Source organism: Hippoglossus stenolepis, chromosome 6, assembly GCF_022539355.2.
Source record: "Hippoglossus stenolepis isolate QCI-W04-F060 chromosome 6, HSTE1.2, whole genome shotgun sequence".
In the NCBI taxonomy this organism is placed as follows: Eukaryota; Metazoa; Chordata; class Actinopteri; order Pleuronectiformes; family Pleuronectidae; genus Hippoglossus; species Hippoglossus stenolepis.
The window spans coordinates 23885709-23903436 of NC_061488.1; the positions used below are offsets into that span (position 1 = coordinate 23885709).

Genomic DNA, 17728 nt, shown 5'->3' on the forward strand with positions numbered 1-17728 from the left:
CTTCATGCTTATTGTTTACCAATTTTTTCTACCATGCATGCCTGACACGCCTGATCTTGTCCAACTCCTGGCTGTTTCATTCTTTTGTTCAACTCTCTGTGGGACTTGTAGATCCCCACAGACTCAGATACACATACATACACACAACTACATGAAAAGTGGTCATGTATACAGACATAAGAGCATATTAGCTTTCTGCACCACGAGCCACACTGTCCCTTTACACAGAAACACACACACACACTGTTCAGCTGCTCTTATCTCTGTTCCAGACCCAAACTATCCTCCATGCTGGACTTTGAAATAGCAGTGTTTGCATTGATAATACCTGGCACCAACTTCCCTGTCTCATTCAGCACAAGAAAACTGTCACTGCAGAAACTTTCAGTGATCTGGTTTCAACTGCATCTCTTGCAACTCCCCCTAAGTCTGTCACATAGGTAATGCTCTGTTGCTGATCTTCACGCAGACGTCTCCCAGCACAGAAATCAGTGCCCCCAGTGGCCAGGCCCCGGTGTGAAAGGAGGTGAAGCCATTAGAAGCTTGGGACAGTCAGTCTCAGAGCAGATGAGTTAATTCTCCCTTTGGAAAATGGAGGTCTCCCTCGCGAGTATATAGCCTGCAAGCCCCCCACCACCTCTCAAAAGCAACATCCCACCCCATTTCTCCACAACTGCTCCTGTCCTCAGCATCCTCCCCTCCTATCTCGTCTCTCACCCGGGGCCCTCCTCCTGCAGGAACTGCCCACCATACAAGGAGCAGCAGGTTGTTTTTCTCGGGCAAAGCGGCAACGGGTGTATATGGGAAGCATATGTCCCGCGTCCCTGTTCTCTCTCTCAGCCCTAAAGCCTGCATGCTATTCAGGGCCCGGCTAAAAGGGTGGAAGCAGTGGTGTTGGGGGGGTTGCGTGAGTTTAGGTCCAGCCCCCAGCATTTTTCTTTTGGTTTTGAGTTGCACACTCAGATTGAAATGCCATCATCACAAAACCTGTTATCTACTTTGAAATCTTTAGCTCCCTCCTTCTCATCCACTGTCTTATATTTACAAGGCCTAAATGGAAATCAACACCACCCAGATGAGCTGCACAATCTGTGGTTTTATTGTTATTTCTTTTTAAATACTGGCTACATTTTAGTTCAACCATTTTAGGAGGTCACCACTGAAAAATGTTATTGAGCAATTTCTATAGAGTAACCCAATACATTCAATTGTAATTAGTTTTTTGATGTGTGTTGCTTTACAGTATGGATTATTTGACAGTATGTCACAGTTGTTTCTCACTTCCGACCTCCCGTGGTCTTAGTTTTAACAAACCATGTCAGAGAGAGCCTGAAATATCTTTTGCATATTTATGTCATCCCCTATTTTGCATCTCTGTTCTTTTGTGTACATTTCTGTACCATGGCATGTATAACCAAAGTTGAGCTAAAAGCTCCTGCTTTACCTCTTTTACATTCTCAGCCTTGCAACTTCAAGAAACAAGAGCTTTCCTCTCTAAAGTGTGATTGGCCTGCCCTGGCCCCAGAACCCTAAAAGTTCAGGATACTAAATCTGGAGGCCTGTGAGAGGCAGGGGGCGGGACCTGGCTCCCCCGTTTAAAGTGTCTGTGAACCATCACTTGACGTCTAGTCTCTCTGTCGGGGTGCACACGGATTGACCACTCCTTTGGACTTTTCTTTTATCCTTGGATATTTGGGGGGGAAAGCTAATCCACAAACATGGTAAGACCAGTCAGTTGTGCAACTGAGATGAACTATTTCAAATTGAGGCCAAGCAGACATTAGTTATTAAACCATATTAATGAGAGATTGTCAAGTGGACATTTAATAACTATTAGTGGAATATGAATGCGTAAAAATCTACTGAGCATGTTTCCTTTCGTAAATGATGCTTAGGTGTTAATGTGTTGGCTTCCCTTAAATTAGATCTAATTAGAAAATGCCGAAATTCTGCATTCGGACACATTTTAGTTGCATTTGAATTGAATTGTTACTAAACAGCCTGTTAGTTGTAGCCAGTTATCTTTTGCTAATTCTTTTAATCCTGGTAGAAAGTTCAGAGTGGGTGCCGGGTGGGTGTCAGCTGCGGATTCTGCTTGGGCAACAAATTCCCAGGGATTGGATGTCTGCAGGCCATATACAGCAGAGTCTAATGTGTTGAGCCTGAAATAGCCGCACTAATTTACAGCCGGCACAAAAACCCTGTTAAGATACAGCGAAGAAATCCTACATGACTGATTGTTATAATCAGAAACTCTAATAATACACTATCTTAAATAAAACAATATTTTAGATACATTTTCTGAAATGTAGGGAACAATATAGTTTACCCTTTAAAATGTTGATTCAAACATTTACAGAGTGTTTTCTATTATATTCGTTTTTTTAATGAATCATGTGCGCATTTGATGGATTGATTTTTACGCATTTAAATGTCCGTGGGAATTGCGACTGTTGCTACTGTGAGACAGTTTCTGTGAGACTCAGTGTGACTGGGTGTTAACTGGACTATATGAATGAAGCCTGTAGTGAATCATGATGTGACATCGTGTCCCCTGTTTTCTTCCAGACTGACGCGCAACAAGAGGCCCGCTCCTACCTGAGCGAGGAAATGCTGGCTGGTGAGTAAAAGGCCACAGTAACGCGTTACTTTGCACAGGAACGAGTAGTGGATCAGATTACTAACGACAAGCGGCCTAGTTGTTTCTGCAATGGTATCACAACTGATGGCGAAGTAAAAAGGAACCATTCCAGTTCCACATCCTATGATTTTACTCATTTTCACAACGAGTCCCATTAGAAAAGGGAGACAATATGGGATCGTCCGCGCAGTCCTAGCACTTAGTGATGCTCAGCACATCACAGTAAGTTTTAGGATGACTTACTTCAGTCATTCACACAGATGATTATGTCTATTTAAGCTAAATTTGAAGTCTGTGGGGGGGGGTATTTATGCGTAATCGTTATATAATTCCATCTTCAAATTTTCTTTCAGCACCACTAGTATCTCTGTCGGAATTTGACCATGTCTTCTTGTCTCACCCAGAGTTCAAAGCCGCTTTCGACATGTTCGACACTGACGGTGGCGGTGATATCAGCACCAAGGAGTTGGGACAGGTGATGAGGATGCTGGGCCAGAACCCGACAAGAGAGGAGTTGGATGAGATCATCGAGGAGGTCGATGAGGATGGTGAGCCACGGGTGTCAGTGTATCTGTGATAGTCAAACTGTAAGCCCGGTGTGCGCAATGAGCGTTTTTACGCAGAAGCAACACAGCAGCCAAAAATACATGGAACAGCATCATTAGAAACCAAAGCTTCATCTACTTGGTTCTGCTTAAAATTACATCAGTAACCTATAGAGGTGTTTTGCTTAATGGGTTTCACTAAACTTAGTGTTTCCTTTACATTACATTATTACATTTAATTTAGCTGACGCTTTTATCCAAAGCGACGGACAATACGTGCATTCAACCATGAGGGTACAAACCCAGAACAACAAGAATCGAGAAAGTACAATTTCTTCAAAAAAGCAAAACTACAAAGTGCTATAAGTAAGTGCCATTTAAGTGCAACTAAATTGTTCCCTTTTATTGTTCGTGCGTAAAATGGTGCGCACAAAGACGTGGCGAAGAGGTGGCACCGGGCTGGCCGTTGTTAATCTGTTATGTGGCTTCTTGTTTAAACTCAGGTAGCGGTACCATCGACTTCGAGGAGTTCTTGGTCATGATGGTGAGGCTGCTGAAGGAGGACCAGGCCGGCAAGAGCGAGGAAGAGTTGGCAGAGTGCTTCCGTGTGTTCGACAAGTACGGTCACACTGTTGCTGCACACACACAAACACAGACGCACGCAGACTCTCACTCCTAATACGTACCTGAACCTAACTTTAAAACACGCTTTCATGTTAAACGCAATGGTTTACGTTATGGGGAACCACAAGGAATAGTCCTTATACTCTGACTGTGTGACTGTAAAAAGATGTAGGCCCCTACAACACGAGTCCACACACACACTAACTCCATACATGCCATAAAAAGATCTGTTGAGTGATTAGGGTCAAAAATCCACAGAACATACATACACACAGATTTTCTGTTGACAGGATCTTATTTTCTTATCATAGATGCTTGTTTATATTTACAGCCATACACATTTTGTTTGTTTTGTCCAGGAACGCCGACGGCTACATCGACAGAGAGGAGTTCGCCATCATCATCCGCAGCACCGGCGAGCCCATCTCAGAGGAGGAGATTGATGAGCTGATGAAGGATGGAGACAAGAACGCTGACGGCATGCTGGACTTTGATGGTATGTATAGGCTCCATGGTAGTGATGATGATTAGGTTGGTTTGATGTTAGAATATTACCGGAACATCTGCTATTGATTATAGTACTTAAGGACCTGGGGAGTGTTTGAAGCACTACACATAATTTAAAGTACCATAATATCGAATTTCAGTAATCACAGTTATATTTGACTATGTTTAACTTTTTTTTTTTAAAGTTTGAAGTTCAGATTTTAGAGTTCAGCCTCAAACAATTTCGTGGTATTAATGAAATGTTCTATTTTTATATATTTTTTCCCCAGAATTCCTCAAGATGATGGAGAATGTGCAGTAAAACCAGAAAGACTCATGGACATTCCTCCTCCCCGTCAGCCCCCCACTCTGAATACACACTATCCTACTGACCCCACTCTACCACCGCCCCACCCTCATACACCCCCCTGTCCACCGGGTTCACTGCCTCTCTTCTCCATCCTCATTGACATCCTCAACAGACGGCTCGGGCACCCAGCTGGGGTGCGGGTTGGGGGGGTCGCTGGCTGGGCTCCACTCTGCCCCAGCTTGTTTGTGAATGCAGACGGCCTATGGATGCTGCGCTGAAACTGTACTTCGTGACAGGACGGCAAGGCAACAGAGGGGAAAATTCTCCGCAGTATGCATAGCGTGTATACGTGTCATCAGCGACCCCCCCGCCCAACCATCCTCCCCGCTCTGGTGGTAAAGCTCTGATCGAGATGTAATCTAGATAGAACCGCAGCCTGTTACCTGCTGCTTAGACCAATTTATTCAACCACTTCACTCTACAAAGAAGTAATTTGCTTGAACAGAATAAATTAACTAACACATGCTCACTTGTAGCTGGTCTGTCATATTTATGGTCAGTGTAAAAAAAAATGGTTTTGAGGAATATCAATAAAATCCGTTTGTTTCTTCTTTTTGTCCATTTCTGTTGGAACCACTGTTTTGTCTTTATCAGCTGATTCTGTGGCAAACATTCAGACTCAACAGTCATGATTGTGATCAGAGCTGTTCACGTGTGAGGGCCCCACAGATGGGAATGGGATTACTCTTATCGTCTGGGAAAGTGGGTCCTTAACAAAGCTCTGATCATGACTATGTGAAGGTGTGATTCACTGCCATGATCCCTATCACGCAGGAGGCAATTTATCTATCTGGCCACTGAGATGACAGCACTGAACCCATCGTATTGCAGATACTTAAATTAATGGTAGGGGCATCCATTTTACAGGTCAAGAATTCCTGGCGAGGCAACTGTGTAAAATTGCAAGATGAAACCTGCAAATTGTCACACTGAAGAAGCTGCAACTGAAGACCTTTGATCCTTTTACGTAACAAAACACCTCAAAGCAATGACTAAAACAGTGACTTATGTTTGCAGATCTAGACATCATAACTCCAAGCTGAGGTGAAAGCAGTGGCTGCACATTGTCTGGCCTTTGGCCTCTGTTAAAGCATGTACAGTGGGTGCAGTGTTACGCTGATACTGATATTTCACTTGATTTGTGTCTGTGATGTTGAGGCCATAAATGTCACTGACTATATCTACATGGACAGCAATATTCCAACTATTGACCTTATTCAATATAAGACATTATTTTGATTATGTTTACCCGAGTTTGTTAATAGAATATTCTATTCATACTCCTGCTTACATGTTACAGAGCAGTCTGATTATGACTCATGACATTACTCAGGGCATGCACCGTCAAGCAGTTGGGAAACGTATGTCGAAGTCGCAAAATGCTGTGAAATCTCCAGTCGGAAGTTATAATGTGATTAATACGAAAACATGTCTGAATACTTGTTAAGGTAATCAGAAAATGCTGTTTACATGAGTGTCTTATTCAGATTATTGTCTTAATCAGGTTGATATCAAAATATTGGTGTCCATGTAAACATGTCTAATGTTCAGATATATTCTGGTAAATTGATCACATTAAACTTAACAACTGACTGTGATAAAACAATATAGCGGTTACTTTATTTTAAAACAGTCCCCGACAGCAGTCCAAACACATGGAAACAAACTAAACAGCCATATTGTGTGTATGAAGTGTCCCGGGGTGACTTTACGAGCCATAGTTGGCTTCATCGAAAGCTTTCCGGGCTCTCTTCAGCTCCTCGTTCATGGTCAGCAGGTCTTTGACTCGGGCGAACTTCCTCGGGTCCTTGCGAATCAGGAACACGATATCCTCCACCTGGACGCGGCCCTGGCGCCCGATGGACATGGCCTTGTGGGTCATTTCCGTGATGAAATCGATCACCAGGTCCTCCAGGATGTCCACGGACTCCGTGTACGGGTTCTGGTCGTCCCCGAAGCCGTACATCATGCACCGCAGCTCCTTGGAGAAGAGCCTCTTCCTCTTCCCGTGGCCAGCGTCCAGCCCGCCGGTGCCGTCGTCCAACTCCTCATCGAAGCCGGTCTCGTCCTCCTCATCCGCCATTCTGCTGGAAAACAACACGGATAAGTGTGGTCAACACCGTGTGCAACTTAATGGCGCTGATCTGTGACGCTGACTAATACATTAACTCTGTTCTAATATGCAGTTAAAGACGTAACATATCATTTACAGCAAAAAAAAGAAGCGCTACCTTTCCTCTCAGCCAGGAGAACAACAGCCTGTATTTACTTCCGCCTCTGGTTTGTTGACTGCGGAAGAGATCCTTGGAGAAAAACGTTCAATTTAACAAATACTGCCCCTAGTGGTTATTTCCCCTAAACGCTCTTTGCCACAAGTCATGATTGTTGCGTCTCAAAGTTTGCACATGCTGCTCAACCATAGTGACCCGTCACCATGACTGGCGGTAGGTTGCTTTATTAACACATTCTATTTGTACTGCTTCGGTCGCTCCCCCAAGCCTCGTTCAAGTCAACCCGAGGACCAGCTTAATGCAAAGATATGACACTCTTCTGTCTGGGTCAGACAGAAGAGTGTTAGCCTTAAGCTAAAGCTCAGGTAGCTTTTACATTGGCATCATTCTGCCACGTTTCAAAGTCGGCTAACCGACCCGAAGTTTAGCCCAGGACTTGCTGGCCCTGCTGCTGACCCGGGTTTGCGGGGTTAACCCTGGAGTAATGTGCTAAACGCTGTGGTTAAAGTTGCCGGGTGTGTAACCGGACTGCTTCCTGCCAGAGCAGCCGAGTGACGCGTCACGTCAGTGGATGTCAACATGAGCTCTGAACCAGGGCTAGTGCAAACACAGTGAATAGTATAGCCCTGGGATTATCCCAACAGCAGTGTGTGTATGGTGATGGGCCGAATGACACCAGCCCTGGGCTAAAGAGATAGAATATGGAGTTTTGGTATGTGGATTTTCGTGCTCCAAGGGGGCGCAGCGAGCTCTGTGAACAGAAGCAAAGCAAAAAACAAATCACACATGTATCAAATCGTATGCATTCCTGGTTGGCTGTGTGGACGCCGAATTAAAGGGCGATTCCTGACATTTCTTTTAATGCCTTAAGTGTGCGTGCATGTGACTTGTGGGTGACACATGGACACTGCAAGTATTGATAAGGGGGTTGGTCTACGTGGGTGTCGCCGTGCGATGATGACACCTCTCAGGGGCGATCGCGCTGTGTGCTCTGTCACAGGTTGCAGAAAGACAGTGAGGGGGGGTTAAAGCTCAACGTCCAGCTAAACGTTCGCTGATTTACTGACACCCCCTACACGATACTGGTCTACACAGCAGGCGAATGAATGGGCTAAAAGGATAGTTAGCGCAGATAACAAGCAGTCAAACATCCGTGCTGTCAAACTCAATCAACATCTGGTGAGTGCAACCTCTGTCTTAAGCTTCTGCTGAGTTCAGTCGCTAATATCTGTCTAATCAATAGCTCTGAACTAACTCATGTCGGTTAAATGTGGTTAACATTAGGTTGATTGTAGCTTAACAGTTAGCTGACGTGGTTTAGCAGCTAGCTCCCTGTGGTTGTCAAACCGGTGTCTGTTAACGCTGCACTGGGATTATTTACTGCTCTAAAAACCATATGCCTGCTCACTGTAAAACAGCCGAACTCTGATTCTAGTTCTCTCCCCCCCATCGTCCCCCTTCTCCTCCTCCACACGGGGGCTCTCCCTCTCTCCTGAAGCAGTCAGACATGGGTGACAACAGGGATGGATTCAGAGTCAGTTAGGAGATGACCTCCCTGCAGTAGCTGTCTGTGCTGGACAGCTGATCCTGGCAACCCCTACATGGCGTGCCCTGTCCAGTTCCTCTGTCGGGGGCTTCGCAATGTTGGATTGGTTCTCCTCTACTATATCTTCTCTATCGGCATCACCTTCTATAACAAATGGCTGATGAGGGTAAGTGAAGGAGTTCATACAGCACAGCTGGCTTCCTATATGCAACTGTTCCTCTTCACAGGACATATCGGCTTATACTTCTGGTGATTAAAGAAGATAATAAAAAATGGTAAAGGGTCTATTTATATAAGCGTTTCCTCGTCTTGATGACAACTCAAAGTGCTTTAATAATAATAATAATAATAATAATAACAGTACAGTTTTACCATTCACTCATTCACACACACATTCATACAGTGAATCTATAGCTGCTTAATGACATGTACTGAAGTCTGGATAATCTCTGGACATTTCCCGGGGGAGCTGTATATGAGAACACAAATGTCTGAGTGAGAGGCTCTGGAGAATATCTGACTGAGCCCATGTGAGAACACAGCAGGAGATCCTCCGCAGGATTCACCGCAAGCGAGTGGTGGTGTTGATGACGTTTCTAGCACGTGAAAGACGCAAAATTGAAAAAAACTAAAAGAATGCAAATATCTCTTGCCTGCTGCACCACCCCTCACCTGGATCCTGCGGAGGATTTGTTGCTGTTGTGAACGTGTCTGAGCAGAGAACCTCCCGCTGCGTTTTGCATGTGTGAAAGTGAAGTGTAGGAACAGTGGGAAATGACCCACCTGGACCAGGCCGTCCCTGTCTGAGATGACCCTTTCTGTTTTTCTCTCCCCCTCTCAGGGTTTCCACTACCCCCTCTTCATGACGTTGGTTCACCTCACCATCATCTTCTGCCTGTCGTCTCTGACGAGAAGGGCCATGCAGTGCTGGACAGGGAAATCCCGCGTTATTCTGAGCTGGTCAGATTACCTCATAAAAGTGGCGCCCACTGGTGAGTTTTTAGTTTGAGCCCTAGGAAAGTTTTCCCTATCTGCTGGGAAGTCAGTGCAAAGTTTTCAGAGAAATACAGAGAAATGACAGATCTTAATCATGTCTGACTAAGCAGACTGAGTGAAAACATTTGACTAAAGTCCACAGTAATAGAAATATTACATCATCACTACAGGGATAGTTGAAGATTTGATCAAACCAATTGGCTTTTAACCATCATGAACAAGCAGATTTCTTTTGTGTATTAAAGCTTGATAAACTACTACAAAGCATCTCTTTTCACCGTTGTCCTTATTATCCTTGTGTTTTCAGTATGTTTACTTAAAGTCCTATATTCTGTCTTCACCAGCCTTGGCCACAGCTCTGGATATTGGACTTTCCAACTGGAGCTTACTCTTTATCACCATTAGCTTGTAAGTTTGAACATCATGTGTTTTAAATAGTAGATATGACTCAAGTTAGACTGACAAACTAACTTGAGCTTGTTAGTGTTATATTTAACACGTTATTGGATTATAATATTCCACTGCGGGGCTCTTGTTTCATATTATTTTCAGGTACACCATGACCAAGTCCACGGCAGTACTCTTTATCCTCTTTTTCTCCTTGGTGTTCAAACTAGAGGAGCCGGTGAGTGAGAATTTCTTTGTTTCAACTTCAAACATTTGTGGAAATCATGTGTTGTGCAAAAAAATATGAATTGTGTAATTGTTTCTTCTCGAGTTACGCTCTGCTTCCTGGATTTAGTAAAACAACAAAAAAGAACAGAAGGTTTACTAACTTTGAGGAAGCGATCAAAGGACAATGACATAAACAGAATAATTTGCATGCTCGATACCTTTGTTGATCACAAATTATTTATTCTAACCTGATCCCTGCTGTATTCTTCTTCTGGATATTGAAATAAGTTGTACCCCAAATTCATTCACTTTTAATACAAACTGAGCACAGATAGAAAGTGTACTTGGAGATATTACAAAACATAATTCTTTCCAGAAACTTGGAGATTTAAGTCAAACTTTGAAAGAATATATCAAACTACTAACACATGCCTGCCTGTATATAATTCCTTGTGCAGATGAACTGGTGATTTTATTCTTCAGTTTTGATAACAAGGAAATTAGTACATGTTGTAATCAGTGTCCGGGCTTTGTAGAAAAAAGAGAAGAGAAATCTGCTTCTGCTAAAAAGGAGAAACCACACAATCTGGCAAATGGTGGCTGCATTTCTGCAACTGGAATAGCTGGGACTGGAATAATGCAAGGATATAGATTTTTCAACACTCTTGTCAGCTCACACAGCTGTCAGTCACTCTCACAACTGGATTTAAAGGACCAGAGGAGTTGACATTTTTCTTGACATTTTGACTTAATTCCCAAAATGTTATTGCAATCTAAAAATCTTCCTCATATTTAGTTTGACTTTTTGTTTTTAGTTAGTTTGTCCATTTCATATTTTTTCTTATACCTGACCCCTTACTCTCTCTCTCTTTTTGTGTCCCTTTCAATCAGAACCCATTCCTGATCCTGGTGGTCCTGCTGATCTCCAGCGGTCTGTTTATGTTTACATACGAGTCAACCCAGTTCAACCTGAAGGGGTTCGTCATGGTGCTGCTGGCGTCCTTCATAGGGGGGATCCGCTGGACGCTCACCCAGGTCCTGATGCAGAAGGCAGAGCTGGGTCAGTGTTGATTCACTGTCAGATTGAAAATGAGGAATTTCTGTTGAGTGGTCCCTGAATGGTCCCTGAGTTAGGTAAAAATGTGGGTTGAACCACTATTTGTGAAGAGAGGCAGCTTAGAATTCAAATTAAAAAGCTAGATTGGCCGGATCCGCACCAAAATACAGTATAATGGGTTCTTCCCTGACCCATACCACATCCTTCCAGCCACTTTTTAGGTAATATGTCTAGTAGTTTTTGCGTAATCTTGCTTACAAACAAACCAACAAACGACCAGACAGGGGTTAAAACATAACCTTCTTGGTGGAGGTAATTATAAATCTAACTATGACTCTGTCAGTTAACAATCATTGTGCAGTTTGCCTCACAGTCTTCTCACCTTGAATGAATTGATAAATAAATAGTGTCATGTGAAACCTTTGAAAGAAGCGCTGCAGAATACTAATAAAAATAAATTATTTAATATCAACCCAAGCAAAACAGTACATTCAACACTGTTCAGTACATCTAAATTTGTATTCATGTTTTACAGTAGCCATGAAATGTTGATGTTATCTGCTCTAAACCGGTTTTCCTCCTCTTTAACATGAATTTTTAATATTGTTCCTTCCTTCAGGCCTTCAGAACCCGATAGACGCCATGTACCACCTGCAACCTCTCATGTTCGTTGGCCTCTTTCCCCTCTTCCTGTTTAATGAAGGTGAGATTCAGTCTCTAGCTGTACTGTGTCCTCCTCACTCTGCAGTAAAGCAGCAAACTAACCTCCACAGGCCTAATTACAGAATTTGAGTTATTTTCAGAAACAGATGTTATCTAGATTCCTGTGCATATACTTCACATGTATATTTAAGGTAAAGAGACTCTTTGATCGACCTGTTACCTCCAATGATAATGAAATAATAGTGTATATAATGATTATAAAAATAATAAAGAATACTGTATTTGCATCTTTGCCACATGGAGAACGTTACCATCTCTGTGTTTATACCCCCATGCTGGCGAAAGGCATAGTATTTTTGGGTTTTCAATCCATTCGTCCAATTCTTGTGAATATGACGTCTCAAGAACAACTTAAAGGGATAGTTCACACAAAAATGAAAATTCACTCATTATCTACTCACCCCTATGCTGATGGGGGGGGGGGGGTTGGGTGAAGTGTTTGAGTCCACAAAACACTTTTGGAGCACCAGGGGTAAACAGTTTAGCTGATTAGTGACCTATCTTCAGACGTAATAAAACAACATAACCAACCACCATAACATACTGCTCGTGGTTAAAAACTTGGTGTAAATAACCGTGCTTTGAGTCGAATATGAATGTCGGGGCTTGCGGACACTTGGATGACACCACAGGAGCAGTATGGAGGCATGTTATGGTTTTTCTGTTGTTTTATTACGTTGCATCGGATTCTGCTCTAACAAAGTAAAAAGTAAAAAAAGTACTTCCACCCACCCCCCATCGGCATAGTGGTGAGTAGATAATGAGTGAATTTTCATTTTTGGATGAACTATCCCTTTAAAAAACATGTTTTTAGCCTCTTGACGATGATATCTCAAGTCTGCCTTTAGGGAACTTCTTCAAATTTGGACTCATGACTGACTCGATTTTGGTGGCCAAAGGGTCGGGTCACGGTGACCTCCCAAATTCCTTTTTTGCCTTGTGAACAAGTCATCTTAAGAACGAAGAAAAGAAGAAAATAAGATGTATGTATGTACAGATTAGACTGATAACATTCACTGATAAAATTTCAGTGGTCAAAGTTCAAGGTTACGGTGACAGGAACAACTGGAGCGACAGCAACTGCACTGGTTAGCGGAGACTTCCAATTGCAGTTTAGTAGTTACTGATGTCTATGAGTGCGGGCACTGAGGCAGACCCATAGTTTCACCGAGCCTTCAATGCCACACATTCTTACATTTCTTCACTCCTGCTTTTAAGCTTGAATAGTCAATGTAACATGTAGCTGCAGATGAAATATTTTCTCATTAGCTGTATTTGTTTCACACCCCAACAAACCAGTCATAATGTGCTTAATGTGGTTTTTGGTTGTTATGAGAGTAAGTGAGTAAACACCGCTCCCTGACTGTGTGAATACGATTGTGTTTTGTGATACACGTGACATTCCAGATGCTTGGCATCGCCTGCCAGAGATCTAACACTGATTAGATGCTTTACTCTGTCTTTTTATTGCTTTGCCTCCCGAATCTACAGGTAAACCTCTGCAGGCTCAAGCAGCTCTCGCAGTGACATTTTAAAGTTATGCTGCATTCTCTGAGAGAACATCTTCATACAAGCTCTACAGGGAACTGGCCTTGAAAAACACGAGATATGAATTGATGTCTTATAAATGATGCCTTTGTGTTGATTCTCTCCTCTTTGTCTCTCTCCAGGGCTGAGCCTCAGTACCTCAGAAAAGTTGTTCCGGGTGACGGAGCTTTCACCTCTCCTATACTCACTCGTCACACTGAGTATCGGCGGCTCACTGGCCTTTGGTTTAGGCTTCTCAGAGTTCCTGCTCGTCTCCCGAACCTCCAGCCTTACTCTATCAATATCAGGGATCTTTAAGGTACTTTTCAGTTTAATATAGCCCAATTAAACCAACTAACACTCACTAACATCTGGGTTTTGTCTGCAATGGGAATGGATACAATCCACATTCACTCCCGGATCAAATGACTGTGACGTAGACACAGTAGTTTTAATCGACTCCGGCTCCGATTGGCACTGATGGAAATGTGACACCCGGGTGAATGTGCTAATTTGGCAAGACAGTGAGAGAGCACTTCTTTTGTCGGTGCCCTTGTGACGTCAAACATGACGAACAAAAAAAACAAAAGGCTAACTCCTCTACTGGCAATGGGACAGGAGCCAACCGCCTTTTAGCGTCTTCACCCTCATTTAATACTTGGTATATACTTATACTTGGTAATTTTGGTGTAAAAGAAGTTTATGTGGGAGAACCATGTTTGATTTTGGTGCATATTTGGGGTTCTGTTGGTTTTTTTAACTCCACAACTTTGTTGGCTTTAAAATACTTAAAGGTTCAGTTTGATTTAGGTGAAAGGGATTAATTGGCAGAAATTTAATATAAAATAATCATTAGTGTGTTTCATCTAAATTGTAAAAATTGCTGTTTTCTTAGAATGGATCCTTTATATTTGAATACTTTATATTTACATCGGGAGCAGGTCCTCTCTACGGAGGCCGCCATGTTTTTTACAGTAGTCCAGACTGGACAAATCAAACACCTTTTGAGTTTTTATGAAAACTGAAGTCTACCACAGATTCTCTTTCACTTTTGAGAGGGGAGGGTGAGGTGAGGGGTATTCAGATGCAACATGCAACTCCACCAGTAGATGTCACTACATTCTACTGAACCTGAACCTGAACACACTGAACCTTTAATTGTGGATGAGCTTTGAAATGCAGACAGCTCTGTTACTGCTGAGGTTCTGAACACATCAACAGTTGTCTCCATTTTTAATCAGTCCAATAACTTTTAGTTTTTTTGCTGTGTAATGAGCATCACAGCTGCAGCATTCTAGACTTGTTCAGGTTTCTCTAACACATAACTCTTTCTGTCACCCTCTGTTGTCTTGTTTTCCTGCAGGAGGTGTGTACTCTGCTTTTGGCAGCAGCTCTGATGGGAGACAAAATGAGCTTGCTTAATTGGCTGGGATTCACTGTGTGCCTGTGTGGCATTTCATTGCATGTGGGACTCAAGACATACTATTCAAAAAGTAAGTGTTTGTTTTATTGTTATCCTTAAGATAGGGTTTGAATTTGTATTAGCAACAATATTACAAAAAATCCACTCCAGACATAATTTAATGATGCGTCAAATGTACTTTGAGTAAAAAAAAAAAGACATCTATTCCTGCTCCTTCACTGTAAAATCCAGTATGTGCATATGTAAGTATTTCAAATTTTGTAAGTTTAACCATTGTACACAAGATGTTTGCTACCTCACTGAACAGTTTATCCTCAGGCTTCAAGTTTCCAAATCATAATCATAATATGTAAGTGGCATATTTAACAGAACCCTGACTGACAAACGATGAGCACAGTGAAGCTTTCCCTCCTCAGTAGGTAAAGGAGAAAAACAGCCTTTAGCGTTAACGCTCTGTAAAGCTCAAACATCTACTTTCATGTAGTAATAATCAGGCAGGTTTTTGGATGGAGGTAAAAGCGATGATGATGTCAACGTTGTGGTATTTTTCCATCAGATAAGGTCCCAACGTTAAGGCAGCTGAACAGTCGAAGCCCAGAGCTTGAGTTGCCGTTGCTGCAGCAGAACAGAGACAATGCAGAGGATTCAGCCGCTGATGGATACACCGACGAAGACGAGGAACAAGAAATCACTCTGCACTGACATAGGATACGAGCCAATGAAGTCTTGACTGCCATCATACCACACATGACTCTACAGCTCTCTCATAACACACCAAATAAGTGCTTCGGCACTTCCAAAAAACTGCTCTGGAGACACAGATGGAACAGTCTCTCCAGCTCTTTACTCCGACTGATCGTGTCTCTGGGCGGCAATCAGCTGTACATTAACTGTGGACTTTGAACGTGAGACAAGTTATGATGTATTGCCTTAGGGGGCTTCTGAAATGTAGCTAATACATGCAAGTGTCAAAGTTTGATGTATGGGGGAGGAGAGCTCTAAAGTTTTAGGTGATACTTTGACCCCTGGAATTGTAGTGGGTCCTTTTTCTTTGCTATAGACTTGTCACACTGTGGGAATATCTTCTGAATTTGTTATATATACCTAAATACATGCGGTGGCACATGTCCCTGCAAAGAATTAGCTGTTAGGAAAGTGAAGGCCATTGTGGGAATGCTCTAATTTAAGCGTTTGGTTTGAGGAAGAATCAACTAGAATTTAAAGAACATTGGTATCACAGTGATCAGGAGTAGGAGCAGTAAATCTGAATCTGCAGGTTGTTTTCTTGACTAATCAAATAATTCTTAGCTCTAAAAAAATGCCCATCAGAACTTGACCTAAAGCTTTAAGGTTCATCTTAAAACTCAACTCCAGTCACCACATTTGAGAAGCTTTTGAAGAAAGCAGGGAATGTTTAGCATATTTGATTGAAAAAGCGGCTCAAATGTTTAATTGATTATCTAAAATTCAGATTAGCTATCCATTGATTGACTAATTTGATTTATCAAGCCCACTCAATGTTTTCATGAATTCTCAAATATGGCCGATGTCAAGCTGTGACTGAGATCCCTGAAAAGACGCAAAGTCTTAAGAGTAAAATAGACGCATACTGCACCATAACAAAGGTTGGATAGATGTCAGGTCTGGTGGCATGAAGTCCCCATGCTGTGTGTCCAAACACTGGCACATATCACAATGTAGTCATTTTTTATCAGAATCTAACAGAACTCACAAAAAGTGCTGCGGGATGTAATGGATCTGAAACAATTGTACCATTATGTGCCTTTTTAATGTCTTCAAAGAGCTATTTTTAAAATCTGTCATGATTTAAATCTGTCAGTTTGAAGCCATTTAAATGTTGTTTTTTATCATGATTTTCTGTAAAAATGAAGCATTGTTGCAATGATGTGGAAAAAGAAGTCTAAATAATATTTTTAATTCCAGAATAAATGTGTGATAACTTATACGTGAAACACACTTTCAAATGTCATTTTCTCATTCTTCCTTATAAACTTAGTTTTTATTGCATTCCTGTCCATTCATTTGATCAAATGTGTCCATGATGCCATGCTAACGATAACTATCACTGAGGAAACTGAACTTGTACACACTTGGTTCCCTGTTAGAGCTGTAGGGAGCACAGGTCTCTGGTGCTGTGGCTCTAAAATACAGGTGAATTTCAGAAATTACAATATCGTGGAAAGGTTTTTTAATCAAATGGAAAAGTGAAATATTTCACACCTTTTTTATTTTAAATGTTTTATAATTACAGTATAAAAAAAAAATAGTCATATATTTGCTAAGATCTATCAGAAAAGGATTTATAATACAGAAATGTCCAACTGCTGAAAAGTATGTTGAACATACAGGGTTCTTTAGCATGAACTACTCTTCAATGCAGTGTGGCACTGCTGAGGCATTAGTGACACCCAGGTTGCTTTGACAGCGTTATTCAGCTTATCCGTATTGTTGGGTCGGGTGTTTCTCATATTCCTCTTGACAATACTTAATAGATTCTCTATGGTTCAGTTCAGGCGAGTTGACTGGCCAATCAAGCACAATCTAGAATACATTAAAGTTTGACTTTTTCCTTTAAATTACGAAAAAATTACTTTTCCATGATATTCAAATATTTCAATATGCACCTATAGATGGAGAAGCTATAGATACATGTTACTTCCATGTGCAGAACCCGCAAAATCATAAATATTGCTTTGTTATTGTATAGTTTGTAAATGCAAGTTGTTGTCTGAACTAATGTACAAACTCCGCTGTGGAGATCACATGTTTTGTTAACAGGACAATAACACCAGTGTTGGCCCGAAATCACTGAAAACTCTCCTGACATCTTCATTGGTGTCTTCTACATGTATGGCATCGCTCTTTCATCCCGAGATATTAAATTATTTTTGCTTTGTTTTTTTTCTCCAATTTTGCTCCTGTT

The 17728-nt window shown here is 41.9% G+C and overlaps 3 protein-coding genes across 7 annotated transcripts; 2 read left to right on the forward strand and 1 right to left on the reverse strand.

Annotated features, from left to right (window-relative positions):
* Positions 1-1564: 1564 nt before the first annotated feature.
* LOC118110761 (troponin C, skeletal muscle) lies at positions 1565-5217 on the forward strand. The gene is made up of 6 exons (XM_035158806.1): positions 1565-1721; positions 2569-2620; positions 3046-3189; positions 3690-3804; positions 4170-4306; positions 4587-5217. Exons 1-6 carry the CDS (start codon positions 1719-1721, stop codon positions 4616-4618), a joined length of 483 nt encoding a protein of 160 aa, XP_035014697.1. The 5' UTR covers positions 1565-1718; the 3' UTR covers positions 4619-5217.
* A 1042-nt stretch (positions 5218-6259) lies between these two features.
* taf13 (TATA-box binding protein associated factor 13) lies at positions 6260-7039 on the reverse strand. 2 transcript variants are annotated; one of them, XM_035158807.2, is made up of 2 exons: positions 6898-7039; positions 6260-6753 (listed from the first exon to the last, which is right to left on the reverse strand). In XM_035158807.2, exon 2 carries the CDS (start codon positions 6747-6749, stop codon positions 6375-6377), a length of 375 nt encoding a protein of 124 aa, XP_035014698.1. In that variant the 5' UTR covers positions 6750-6753; positions 6898-7039; the 3' UTR covers positions 6260-6374. The 2 variants fall into 2 exon arrangements, with proteins under 2 accessions (XP_035014698.1, XP_035014699.1); XM_035158808.2 differs by having other exon boundaries at positions 6260-6750; positions 6898-7015.
* slc35c2 (solute carrier family 35 member C2) lies at positions 7010-16774 on the forward strand. Of its 4 annotated transcripts, none has more exons than XM_035158800.2 (10): positions 7010-7110; positions 8399-8609; positions 9285-9435; positions 9784-9847; positions 9992-10064; positions 10946-11114; positions 11731-11814; positions 13505-13680; positions 14725-14854; positions 15341-16774. In XM_035158800.2, exons 2-10 carry the CDS (start codon positions 8499-8501, stop codon positions 15484-15486), a joined length of 1104 nt encoding a protein of 367 aa, XP_035014691.1. In that variant the 5' UTR covers positions 7010-7110; positions 8399-8498; the 3' UTR covers positions 15487-16774. The 4 variants fall into 4 exon arrangements, with proteins under 4 accessions (XP_035014691.1, XP_035014690.1, XP_035014694.1 ...); XM_035158799.2 differs by having other exon boundaries at positions 7016-7110; positions 8396-8609; XM_035158803.2 differs by lacking the exon at positions 7010-7110 and adding an exon at positions 7446-8076 and having other exon boundaries at positions 8396-8609.
* The last annotated feature ends 954 nt before the right edge of the window (positions 16775-17728 follow it).

Excerpts from the sequence above, each read along its gene's own strand:
- LOC118110761 (XM_035158806.1), top strand. Across the intron at positions 3,190-3,689 it reads CGAGGAGGTCGATGAGGATG|GTAGCGGTACCATCGACTTC; the intron begins GTGAGCCACGGG and ends GTTTAAACTCAG. Across the intron at positions 3,805-4,169 it reads TGCTTCCGTGTGTTCGACAA|GAACGCCGACGGCTACATCG; the intron begins GTACGGTCACAC and ends TGTTTTGTCCAG.
- taf13 (XM_035158807.2), bottom strand. The coding sequence starts at position 6,749 with ATGGCGGATGAGGAGGACGAGACCGGCTTCGATGAGGAGTTGGACGAC.
- slc35c2 (XM_035158800.2), top strand. The coding sequence starts at position 8,499 with ATGGCGTGCCCTGTCCAGTTCCTCTGTCGGGGGCTTCGCAATGTTGGA. Across the intron at positions 9,848-9,991 it reads CTCTTTATCACCATTAGCTT|GTACACCATGACCAAGTCCA; the intron begins GTAAGTTTGAAC and ends TATTATTTTCAG. Across the intron at positions 13,681-14,724 it reads CAATATCAGGGATCTTTAAG|GAGGTGTGTACTCTGCTTTT; the intron begins GTACTTTTCAGT and ends GTTTTCCTGCAG.